This window comes from Perna viridis, chromosome 7, assembly GCF_037379345.1.
Source record: "Perna viridis isolate PV_CMFRI_1.1 ecotype Kerala chromosome 7, ASM3737934v1, whole genome shotgun sequence".
NCBI classification, from domain to species: Eukaryota; Metazoa; Mollusca; class Bivalvia; order Mytilida; family Mytilidae; genus Perna; species Perna viridis.
The window spans coordinates 6,216,299-6,230,038 of record NC_142451.1 but is presented as its reverse complement, the minus strand read 5'-3'; the positions used below and the strand labels follow the sequence as shown (position 1 = coordinate 6,230,038).

Here is a 13,740-nt window from a genome sequence, read left to right as displayed (position 1 = left end):
AAATCAAAAGAGTGTAATCCAGGGACAAAGACCAGATATGGAAAACAGACAATCATAACAAAGATGTGTCGTCCATAACAATTTTAACGCGTATACCGTATTCTGAAACCTATTGGCCAATTCCTTCGACATTTCTACATTGTACCCTTGATTAAGTAAATTTTAGGGAAGGATACTTGAAGCTTTGTTGGCCATAGCCCTAATGGGCTTTTTGTAAACTATCCAAAATAAATCAGTGCTAACTTGTTGATTGTATTTTTTTTTCAACCTCTTACCATTTGGACGATTAGCTAGTGTGAGAACCCAAGGTTTGTACATGTAGGGGTGCATCGGCGTATGAACGAAAGCAGCTCACTTATTTAAAAATGAAAGTTTAAAGCTTGTGAGTGAGTTGGAAACTTCTTATAAAACCACACAATAATATTTTAGTTGACTGAAAATTATATAATGACGTTTCATATTACTTTAAAATTATTCATAGACATTCAAATATATTTCAATATTTCAATATTTTATTTGCTCAGATTTATTTCAGAAGAGTTCAATGAATAGAAGCAGGATGTATACGGAAGAGAGAGATAATTCAAAGAAAAACGACGAAGATGAACAATTAGAAAGAGAAGTATGCACATTGTATTTTTTATGTTAAATGTCGGTACTATATTTTATTAATGTAATAATTTTGAGAAACAAAATTTGTTTGTAAAATTTGCATATTTGATAAAAAAGTAAAGCAAAATGATAAAATCTGGGGAAAAAATAGGACCGAACATCTGATTAAAACTAAAATAAAAAAAGATGCTTTCCATGGCGTGAATTGAGTATAAGTTTATCATATACATGTACATGTACACAATTAATATAAATTAAACACATCTTAAGCAAGAACCTGCGTGAAGTAGCATACAGAGAATACAAAAAAGTTACATGTAAATCGAGTGACCTTTAAAAAGTTACATGTAAATCGAGTGACCTTTAAGAGTCTTAACTTAAACTTATAAAATGTATAGCTCCATATTGCAAGCTAGTGTTACATAAAAACGACAGATCAAAAGTTTAAATTTTTTAACAAGTATGGGACATAGTGCAGGTTGGAATTTTCACCGTTCCAAGACCTTTTTGCTTTCCTCCAATCCAATCAGATCAAATACAAACTAGTATCTACATTGTACCCTTAATATTCAAGTTGATAAAATTGTCGAACAAGTAGCAAATTTGTTTTCACGAACCTTAACTTGCTCCGTTCACGACCAAGCTACAATACTTGATACGTGTTATCGATCTGTTCATGATTATTTCTTTCGCTTGATAGTGTGATGAGTGTGAAGGCAGCAACCATTTGATTTTCTTGCTATGGACTTTTTTGGAAAAAAAAGTTTGTTTATGGAAAATGTGAAGAACAATAATTTGACTTGTCACTGGAGAGAAAAATAAGTTTTTTTATAAAAAAAATAGCAAAAAATTAAATTCTGCTGTCAATGTGAAAGATCCTGTGCGGTAGTGAGATGACAAAAAAAGATAGTTTTTAATAGATAGCGGAAAAAATATTTGTTTTCGATAGATCCTGAAAAAAAATTTCAATGTATTTTCGCTAAAGGTAAAAAAAGGTTTGTCTCAGAAAAGAATCCATAGCCCCCTCCCCCTCTCTCTCTCTCCCGGACACTAACAACCAAGCTATATTTTATATTCATAGTCTAATAATGCTTTTATTTGATAAATCGGCCTAATGCATCTCTCGTGCAGGGCTTTGCTCATTGTTGCCGGCTACAGTCCGTCTCTCTCGTGTATGGCTTTGCTCATTGTTGTCGGCTACAGTGCGTCTCTCTCGTGTAGGGCTTTGCTCATTGTTGCCGGCTACAGTGCGTCTCTCTCTCTCTCTCGTGCAGGGCTTTGCTCATTGTTGCCGGCTACATGGTTGCATAATATTACCCTTAATTAATATTAATCTTGTACAGCCAAATCCATATATTTTAAACTATTTATTTCCAGCCTGCTGATCTGCATATCAAACTCATAGTGTTTCCTAAAACGGCTGCATTTGTTTTAGCATAACAAAGCTAATAACTCTGTTTCCTATATAGATGACGTATTATTGTTGAACAATCCTAGTTTCAGGGATTTGATACCTCACCTCTGCCCCAAAGAACCTGAGATAAAGGATAGTGGAACAGGGATATGTTGCTACAAGATTAAAGTCATCACTACAGAATTTTTATTGTCGACATCATGAACTCGAGGATCGTTACGGTGCATCATCTGCACCATGAGAACCGACTAGAAAAGCAGAGGACGCACCTGGTCCATGCTTCAAGTTTTTAGTTGAGTCTGTGTTGCTCATTTATTTTTGTTACTTTGTATTATTTTAGTTATTTTATGTTCTTTGGTGTGTTTGTCTGTTTTCCATGTCTTGTCTTTGTCCCTGGATTACTGTACAGTCTTTTGATTTCCGGTAGAATCTTGGTTCCCTTGATTATTCTTACAGAAAGTAATTACCCAAATGGATCATATGAAAGAAGAAAAATATGAAGACGATGAAAATGAAACGAATGAAGAAAACAGCGGCACAACCACAATAAGGAGCAATAATAAAACCATGCGTGATAAAGAATACGAGGTATCTATCAAAGGGATTTCATAACATGTTGTCCGACCAGTCTGTTTTTACATAATAGTCGGGCTCATATTAATAGCGGGAGCAAGTCCCCATGTCACCGTAATTTTTCGCAAGTCTGAACGGTAGCATAGTGTGATAAGCACTCCATATTAAAAAGAAATAGCATGTCCACTTTTTTGTCTAATACCTAATTTGCTGCATGGGGTTGATATTCGGTGGACATCCCCTAAATTCTTATATAACTGCAGTTTTTAAGTTGTCGTAAAAAATAAAGATAATCCATCCAAATACCATTAATATATATGAGAATGGATATGGTGAATTTGTCATAGAAACAAGAACCCCACAGGGATGAAAAATGTCAGCTCGAGGCCACCCATGGACGAGGAAACCTTCACACCACATGATAGGCTGCAGCTGCCCCAAAAACAAAATGATTCACAGTAAAGGTAAACAGTTGCCTCAAATTACAATGCCAAAATAAGACAGTTCTACAAAACCGTGGAGTTAAGATGTGATGGTTTGAACTTTATGATCAGGAAGTCTCGTAAATTTCTGTTGGTCGAGACATCAGCGATATAAAAGCATGAATAGCGGCAAAAAATACCTAAGCGTCAGCATTTGGATAATTCAAATATATCAAAATAAAAAAAATTACCTGAACGTGAACACAGGAAACAAAGACGATTACATATAGAATAAAATAGAATACATATAAAAATTTAAGAAAGAGAAAACAAAATTTCATTAGCAATATCAAGTCCCACAAAAAAGACTGAAGTGACACAAGGTGCTCCGGAAGGGTAAGCATTTCCGGCTACGCCCGAGTCACCCATTATATTGTAAGTGTGTATAACCTCTATAATACTCTAGCAACAATAATACAGCTCCCCGACATGAGTCACAAAAAGTAATTCATACTAGGGCGAAATCATTCAACTAAACAAAGTATTATGATGTATACAAAGTAAACAATGCAGAAATAGTGATAGATTATAACGTTGTATTATCACAACTCTTAAGGTAATTGATAACAAATAGCCCCGTCCCTTATAGGCAAAGCTAAACAACTGAAAACCTGTGGAAACTGACGTGAAGTTGCTTCCGTTGTACTGTACTGAATAGTTTTAATGCTGCGACCTTCCGCATGGTGTTGGTGATAATTCCGGAACCTCAAAAACGACGTATTACATGAATATCCACTTAGATGTAGAAATACATGGTGTTTTATTTCTTTTTTATTTCTTTTTGTTTTTTTCTTTATGTTATTTTGTTTTTGTTTTTGTCAAACCGGGGAAAATGGTATGTAATCCATGAAGACATTACCTTTATTGCTATTCATCGGATGTGCTGCAGGTTTCAGGTTTTCACGGTAAAAATTACAGTTGACATTAATTTTTTTCTTTTTGTTTTACGTTTTGTTTGTTTGTTTGTTGTTTCATCGGGAGAATGTTAAGTTAATTATGAAGACGATACCTTTATTGCTATATCATGTACCTATTTTCAAAAGGCACATGCCGTATAATTCTCGGTAGGACTATAATTTGTGTATGTGGGCGATTTTTTTCGGGCGCTACATGATCAAATTATATTAACAGTATGTTTAGTTTTTTTATATTTTGCGATTAAAAACAGCAGAACATTTTCCTTCAAAGATAGACAATTTTTATTCATGTTGCAATTTTGGCAAATATTGATGACAGACGACCTAGGGACGATAGAGTGTGTATTTCTTATCATTCTATATTGCAAAATACTGTTCTTTTCATCGCTCTCATTATTCAGTTCACCGGTTTCTTCGATTCCTTGTTGCTCGTCTAATTCTAGCTTGACTTCAATTGGAAGCCCAGTCTGTGCCAAGTTAAACAGTCTTCGATAAAACTGTCCAAACAACTGTTGCAATAACACGAAACATTTCTTATCGATACTGTCTGAGTTTTGGTTGTTGTCTCTACACGATACACAGATCTTATTCTTTTCATCGGTCGAAAATTTTGTGTATACCGTAGTATTTCCTCTGTCTGAAATATGTCTTTTACAATGATGAGTACGAGGTGTCTCAAGTTTGTGTTTTGTAAAGTTGCACAGACCAACAGCCGATTGAATTTGAACTTGCCTCTCATTACAGCAATGGCCGTCTGATTTTACAATAAATTGCCTGCGGCAATCTTGGGGACCCTTTCAGTGACTGCTTTCGAAAAATAATCTAATATTTTTTTAATATCCAAGATTGCCAACAGAATTGGCAAGTTTTCCCAAACAGTTGCGGAGATATCAGTTTTTATGTGCATGGAAAACTAAATGCTGTTCATGCTTCTTGTCTGGGGATATTACATAAAAATATTCGCATACTACATTAGGTTCTTCGGATAAACTTGACAATCCGTCGATTTCCAAAACAGAATGTCTATAGATAAGGAAATGTGAAAAGATACTTCAGTTCTTTGGAAATAATTGGATTGGATTTCAACTTTCTCAGAGCACATATAGTTCTCAGAAAAAATCATGAACAGTGATACATTGATTTTCAGGAATATTTTCAATAATGTTTTTCAACTTGTCATTTTGCCACTTTGCTCTGAAGTTGTTCCCGGGGAAATGCTGTAGAACTCTCAATCAAAGGTTCAATTATATTTCGGGTTTTAATGTATTGTCAACTATGGTTAACTTTTTCCTAGTTCCGTGTTTAGTTTTTATATCGATATTATTCGAATTTTTTCCATTTCAAATGGGGGGCATCACCAGAGACACTCAATTCTGGTTCGCTAAATTGCAAAGATTTTACACCAAAATTCGAACAATTTTGTTTCAATCCTTATAATTTGAATTTTCCCAAACTCAATGCAACACATATACTTCTGATCACAAATATGGAATATTTATTTTTCAATATACATCTATATTTCTTTTTTTTCTGGAAACTTAAACTTAACATCAACTTAAAATTAGTGACCATTAACAGATAGTATTGTTCAAATATCGATTAAATAAACGAGTATCGCGAATTTTTTTAAAGGGTGGGTATGCACATGTAATAGCTTCAACTGTATGTTCTATCATTATCTGATGTTCCATGTTGTTCAGCTGATCATCAGCAAGATGCCACAAAGAGTTCCAGAACATATAGGGTGGCAAATAGTAGGTTTGCGAAGCGCTAGTTTCACCTAGGATGAAATTGCACGCGACCTCGATATGCGCCAAAAAACTCTCCGGTGCCTTGCTCAGAGAAGAACTGTGAAACCAAAAGTTTCGCCTGTGAGGCCACAAAAGACATTTATCTATGATGACCGCAATTTGTACCGTATTTGTAGAAATAACCGGATGAAATCGACATCAATCCTGTGCATTAAATGGCAAAACAGGATAAATGATAGACTTTCGTGCTGTACTGTGAATAGACGATTGCTCAGTCGGGATCTAAAACCATGCCAACCGGTTCAGCGACTTCTGTATAATTTGACTTAAGGAAGCAAAGACGGCTAGCATGGACGCACCAACATCGTTATCACACTTTAAGACACTGGTACCACGATATCTTTACTGTGATGTATCAAAGGTTTTTTCTCCATAAATCTGACGGAGGAGTGCGAGTGAGGCGCCAAAAAGCAAAATATTCAACAGAGAAGTTTTTAACAAACTGATTGAGAACATGCCAAGACAAATTCAAACAGTAGTTGACAGTCAATGGGCTATACTAAATATTGATGACTTTTTGTTATCTATTTGTACCATTGTACAGAATAAATCATGACAAAATGTGGTATTTACGATTTGTACAAAAAAAGCACATCTGATGAAAAAATGTTGTGCCATTTTCCTGTAGTATGGAAAAAGCTTTTGAAAAAATACCGTCAACGCGTTTTTAACAAATATGGACACTTTTCTTATACAACACCCTTTTTTGAATAAACAGTGTCATATCTTTAAACTTGTCCAGAAAAATCATATTCTATATATATGATCAAGATTATAGTTTCATCACATAGTTCTGACCGTGTTCCATAAAATTTAAAGTTACTTCTGTCAATTTGACGGCGTACGAAAAATCGTAGTTTACGTTGAAATATCACAATATTGTTTTAAATATAATTTTGTTAGCGAAAAAATCACAAATATATCATATGACCAACATTTTTCATATTTATTCGGTCCTAACAGAGAATTATTAATTAAAGTTAACGATTTTCCATTCCGACGGTACTGGGACATTTTGGAAGACGCATTTTAAGAACAGATTTCCTTATGTTACAAAATGTATATAAAGCATTGTACGGAATAAGTGAATACACTTGGGAATGTTATAAAAAAAATATAACAATTTTTATCGCGTATTTGCTATGCTTTGGGGTATTTTTAAGTATAAATAGCAGATTAGACATTTGGGTAGACACATCAAAAAGAGCAATATTTCCACGAAAACTGAACTGACTAAAATAACTTTCTTAGCCAGAAATCTAGATGTGATATAATTTAGCTATACATGTATATTGATTTCGTTGTTTGATTGTTTTCTAAAATGCGTATATATATATATGTGTGTATTTTCATCGATAGAAATTTTTTTTTAACAAAACCCTTCAAATATTATCTTGATTCTCTCTTGACATAATTGTTGATAAGGCATTACGTCATCATAATCTAATTACTTCTTTCAAAGTTTCATTTTTTTTATTCAAAAATATAATTTTCATTTCTTGCGAAACGCAATTCAGGATTATATTAGATTCTTCTACTGTTTTATACATTTCAGTGTACCACAATAATGTTTGCAAGTACTTCTTTCAATTAAGGAAAAATGACGCGACCGCATTTTTTTCGGAAGGATGCAGTGCTCTGGTTTCATTACTTTTCATATGAATACATGCCAATTTTTTCTTTGCACATTTCATGAATTTTCAGGTATTTTGTGGGGTTAATATTGGTCCCCTACAATATTACAGCTATTATAAGTGATTTTTTTAGAAATTTCTTACTGCTGTGGTAAAAAAAAACACGAACACTTTTGTCGACTGGTCTACATTGTCCCAACAGATTTAAATGGGTTCACTTGACTTCTGGCGTCCAATATTGCATAGTGAACCTATAACGTCATCAAGATATTAATGACGTTTGCCTCCCCTGTGGAGGAAAAATGAAGCTTTCACCCCTTACCGATTTTCCGTGGGAGTATATTTAAATGGAATTAAGTTTCAAGATGTTCCCGGTCTACATACTGAAGAACTTTTTTAGACCCAGGAAATACTGAGGTTATCGTGTATGAATCGGGCTTAAAATGCGTTTTTTTTTTTCTCGTGGGACCACAAAATGAACGTACATAACAACCATCTATATTCAGTTCTTGTTTGTCTATTTTAATGTTTGATTAAAGTATATTTCTGAGCGACGAGGGGAAAAAGACACCAAGACTGATGCCGAACGTTTGAGTATGATAGAGACGTAATATGATATGAGATATTTTATCGCTACTACGTCCCCATCCTGAAATCAAAGTACAGTTTTTTCACGAAGTGATTATTCAACAGTAAATATAGATCTTCTTTGTTAAAGAGTAATCAAGGGAACCAAGGTTATAGCGGTAATCAAAAGAATGTAATCCAGGGAAAAAGACCAGACATGGCAAACAGACACAAACAACAAAGAACATAAAGTAACTAAAATCATACATACAAAGTAAAAAAAAGTAAATGAGCAACTCGGACTCCACTAAAAACTGGGAGCATGGACCAGGTGCACCGGTAGGGAAAGCGTCCTCTGCTTTTCTAGAAACACCCGCCGAGTTGCTCATAAAAAGTCAAGTCCGGGGTAGACAAACGAGGAAAGGCAAACTATGACCCGTTGAATAAATCAGTTTTCATGGTGCTGATGGATACACCATAACGATCCACCAGTTCATTATGACGACCATAAAACCTCTGTAGGGATGACTTCAATCTTGTAGCAACATAACCCTGTTCCAGAAGCCTATTTGTTAGAGTTCTAGCGCGATACAAAAAGTAAGTCTGCGTAGTTTCGGCAAGCTCTGGCATAACGTATGAGTTGTGATATGAACACTCCATACGCAGGAGCCGAAGGGATGTTGCCACAGATGAAAGGAAAGTTGACAATGCTGAATAAAAAGTCATCACGTTTGTCGTAAAGATTGGTTAAACTTATATTTTAGTTTTCTATATTGTCGTTTTCAGATAAAAAGTGAAGTAAAAGCGAAGGAAAAGAAAGGAAGGGAAATTGGTGAATCCGAATCAGAAGACAAAAAGTCCAACCAAAAGAAACCAAAAAGGGAAACTTCCTTCATTCGAGAACTAAAAAATGCTGAAGTATGTTTACCACTCACTTTGTAAAACGTAGTGTATCTTCTTGCTTCAGAACTCAGCTCTCAAATTTCTAAGTTCATTTGGACACACTGAAACGCTAACTACTTCATATTTAATTTATATCCTCCAAAATTAACGAAATGGAAAAAAAACTTCCGGAAATCGTAATCACTGAAACAAACATTCACTTTATTCTAAAGGCATTTTTACATGTGTATATCATTTTTACAAGAAAACTCTAAATCTTGAGGCAGGAGTTGAACTGAACTCTGAAGGGTGAAGTACGAAACAGTTCCCTCGCTTTCCACATTTTTTTGACTGATGTTTTTGTCTTGGTAAATATAACCACTCAGTTTTCTGTGCTTTTCTACAAATTTCGATGGTGGAGACTTTATAACAAAGTTCCTTATTCATTTCCAGTTCAGATAATATAACTTTCCTTATCTCAGTACTTAAAGTCATCTCGTCAGTGAAGTTCGGCGAGCCCGTTTTCTTCCGATCTCGGGTATATGATTTGAAACACAGTGATATGCAGTTTTATACAATTATAATATATGATTGTATTATATGATTTTTAAATGGACTGGTGTTGCGCCGTTAATCCTGATATTACCTAGTCTGCTTGATTAGTAATCTAAAATTCAACGTAGAACTTCAAAAGAGCAGCTTTCATTATTTATTATTAGGAGAATCAATGCTTATGGTTAAGTTACAATACAATGGCACTATGCATCTGTCGTAGTCAAGTCCATGGAAATCAATATGAACAAATAATTCACATAAAGAAGGAACTCTGATATATTTAAGTAGGCAAGTACGTGTTGAATAGGTTTTAGGGTCTTCTTTTATTATTGATTCATTATCTTTTTACCTATTATTTGTCTGATACGAAACAGACCAAAAAAAAGTATTTACGAGTGGCACATACGACATTTTTATATCAACAAAGAAAACAAGCGTGAACTACAATGTATTGGTCAATTCAAGTTTGCCAAACTCCTGATACACGGCCAAAACGTGAAAATGAGTTTCTGTGCTGGTGAAGCAAGGAAAGTGTACTCCTACAATGTAAGAGGTTGGAATTTCGTTCTTCCATACCCCTAGCATGGCACCAAGTCAGAAAATAGCTTGCAACACAACCTCTAGCACTGCTGGAGTAGGAAAGAAGCTTGCTCGATCAAGTTTATTGACAAACCTCGACAATATTGTGTTCTTTAATATGCCTATGAGGAAGCATAAGCGAAAATTGATAAATAAAACTGAAACAGTAGCAGTGGTAGCGTCTGTAATTTTAATTAAACAAAACAAAGTATTCACGGATGACTGATTCGATGAGAGAAATACTTAGTAGATCACATACAGTTCTTCGTGACACTGATGAACTAAATAATTATAGTGTATTTAACTATTCAAATGTGAAAGAAAAAGATAAATGACTCAAAAATAGCGTCTGGAGTTGACTAGAAATGCAACTGTAACTCGAACTCGATGATTACCCACACCCCAACTCAAAGTGAAAGTTGAAAGTGATCTTATGAGCATGGCCGCAGAAAAAGAGAGTCTAAAATACATTCAACCTCCCCCCCCCCCCCCCCCAAAAAAAAAAAAAAAAAAATAATAATAATAATAATAATAATAATAATAATAATAATAATAATAATAAACAACAAATGAAACAAAACAAAACAAAACAAAATATCTAAACACTTGAAATGACGGACTTACGGCTATTTGTTATGATGTAAGCAAAAAGGAGAATAAATCCTCAAGTGCAATGGAGATGGAAATGACAAATCTGCACCACAATATTAATATGCTAATACAAAAATACAAAAACTACTCAGGCAAACAGAACAATACAGAAGAACACAAGTAGTAGATATTGAAAAACCAAGTACGAAAAACCTAAACGAACTTTTGGAGAGAATAAAAACTGGGCCCTAAACGAGAACAGTCTACCGCGATGAAAATAATAGGGAATGACGGTTTTGTAATTAGGAATGAACAAGACATTCTAGAACGTTGGCGACAGGAATTCATCATTTATATCAAAGGAATACCTACGATGATTTAGGGGACAAACACTTTAATAAGAAAAAGAATAACAAAATGTTATTGAAAAAAATACGCAGTAAAATCCTCTATGCGAAGAAAATATAAACTGTAACATCACAAAAGACTAAATTCGAGACATTGTTTTACGTGCCAAAAATCGCTCGGCTTCTTGTTTATACCAAATACTTTGGTGTGTCTTGAAGAACCCCATCATTATAGAAGCTTTGAAAAAAAATCAGCGGATCTTGAACACGTGTTATCCCATCAGCCTAGAGGAAAGCTATTATATGCCTTATATTGACACAGACGCCAGAGATCCGACGAATTACCGTGGAGTGATTTAGACGATATTCCAATTTTGGAAAAAAAAACTCATTAATTTATACTCTTCCCCACTTCTGGTAAAGATTATTTGGGGGTAAAATGGAAGGTCACTCAATCAAGAGCAAAGGAGAAGTTTACGCGGGAAATTGTTGTTGATCGATTTTAAGTAATAATATATTTCTAAAGCAAAACAATGCTGTTACTTTCTACAAACGGAAATTAACGTGGATTCTGATCTTTTTGGAAGGCAAACAACGTTTCAGATGAAAATTTTGTTATATGAGTATGTTTATTTTGGTACCAGATTTTGTCCAGTAAGGCAGTTTAATTAGTGTAACTAGTGATTTCCCAAATTTGGATACTACTGTGAACTCAGCCTCATATCTTGACCCACACTTAGAGATCGATGGTAAAAAAAAGTATTAACCAAATAGGAATTCATGATTGGAAAAACTGTTGATGAATACCATACTTAGGTGTCATATTTACGTAGAGTGGACATTTCATAAAAACACCGAAGTGCTAGCGAAAGGTGCAGGAAGAGCACTCGGGAAAATAACATTAAATTTCGCCGGTGTAAAGATTTCAGAAATCGTACGAAAACTTGTTTTTTTTTCATATAATGCTCCAATTTCTAATTGGTCTTCTGGTGTTTGGGAGACTCGAAATTTCAAGCCCTGAATATTGTCCAGAACAGATATACATTCTTGGAGTTCATCGCTTTGCGTCATTACTTGCCATTGCTTTCTATGCTGACAGTGGGTGGATCTCATGCCAGAAAAGACACTGGGCGAATATGACACGCTTATGATGCTGACATGTAACTATCGACGAGAACCGCATTACAAGACAAGCATACAGCCAGGAATATGATAAATGCGAGCATAGTTTGTGTATTTAAGGACTTTCTGATAAAACTGGTTCTGATTAATTAGTTTAACGAGTTGCTCATTTGCTTTTGTTACTTTGTATTATTTTAGTAACTTTATGTACTTTGTTGTGTGTGTCTGTTTTTCATGTCTGGATTACATTCTTTTGATTAACGCGGATTACATTCTTTTGATTACCACGGATTACATTCTTTTGATTACCGCTAGAACCTTGGTTCCCTTGATTACTCTTTAAACACAAGAATTTTTAACATGAATGAATTACAAACCGAATAAATTAGATTACATATATAAAAAATGAAGATAAGGAGAACAAGATGTAACACAAAAACCTAAGCACTAGCAGTATTTACTCCCACAAAACCAGGAAGTGACATCAGGTGCTCCAGAAAGGTCAGCTTGCTCGTCTCAAAAGTCAAGTGCAACCCCCCCGCCCATTACGCAATTGATTAGTGTAACCGGTCATAGTTTACTAACAATAATGTCGCTCCCCAATACGAGTCACAAAGGCGTCCCATCAGAAACATATCACATTTGGTTGATATCATTCAATTCAACTAAGTGTAATGATCTACATAAAAATTAATGTGGAAATGATGGAAAATTATCCGAAATAAGCTAATTAAATAAAGAAGCCAAAATTCACTTTAAAACTTTGGACAAAACAACATTATTTGTGAAAACACCGAAACATATGATCTTGAACTGAAATAACGTGGCAATAAATCACACGAAAAAAGTAACATCTTGTCCAAAATAAACACTTTTGTCATTTAGAAAACACCGTAGAAAATCACATGACATACATGTAGCTTCTTTGACTCGCTCCGATACAATTATTAAAGGAGCTACACCACTGCAGCTAGTAGGTTATCAATCCGGTAAAACGGATGATAGTGATGATATTAACAAAGGCTGAACGTAACCCTGATTATGAAGTTTTAATATACGCTATTATTAACTATATGCCCATCTAATCTAAATAATCATTACTAATTTACAATATTAGAAGATTCAGATCATAAGAGTTCCCACCAAATGAATATTGTGACAATTTTTCGGCAACTTCTTCTCGTTTCTATTTATCTATATGGAGACAGCGACTTAATATACATTATTTCCTTTACTTTACAGACCGTTGATGGGTTATACAAAGTTGCAGATCGCCTTCTAAAAGCCCGAAATGATCATTCTTCATAACAGCTAGCTACAGTGTAATATCAGTGAACATTGTCATATGGACAGTAAAAGGGAGTACTGAATTTATTACATTGAATTCCTAAAGTATTATTTCATAATTTTCTATTATTCTATTAAAGACTTATTTTTCACATCTTGTACCGACAGGTTGAGTTTTTTATTTTCCCCTTTACTAAACAGACATGACTCATCTCATTTCCTCTAGATGAAGAATAGGGTCACTAACGAGCAACCTCCATTAGCACCAGTTAACCTGTCTATGATAAAGAACATTGTTCTTTTCTTATACCTTTTTATCATTCATCTCCATGGTCTGTCTTCTTGTCCTTTTTTTTTGTCAGATTCA

At 34.4% G+C, this 13,740-nt stretch overlaps 1 protein-coding gene across 4 annotated transcripts in view; it reads left to right on the top strand.

The window, feature by feature from the left end:
• LOC148611095 (uncharacterized) overlaps window positions 1-13,532 on the top strand; it is a 33,508-nt gene extending 19,976 nt beyond the window's left edge. For 2 of the 4 annotated variants that reach the window (XM_088595272.1, XM_088595270.1), the window contains exons 4-7: window positions 536-622; window positions 2,483-2,614; window positions 8,797-8,928; window positions 13,329-13,532. In XM_088595272.1, coding sequence (XP_088451398.1) covers window positions 536-622; window positions 2,483-2,614; window positions 8,797-8,928; window positions 13,329-13,394 — 417 coding nt within the window. In that variant the 3' untranslated portion in view covers window positions 13,395-13,532. The remainder of the gene's footprint in view (window positions 1-535; window positions 623-2,482; window positions 2,615-8,796; window positions 8,929-13,328) is intronic. The other 2 variants (XM_088595271.1, XM_088595273.1) reach the window with 2 other exon arrangements.
• The last annotated feature ends 208 nt before the right edge of the window (window positions 13,533-13,740 follow it).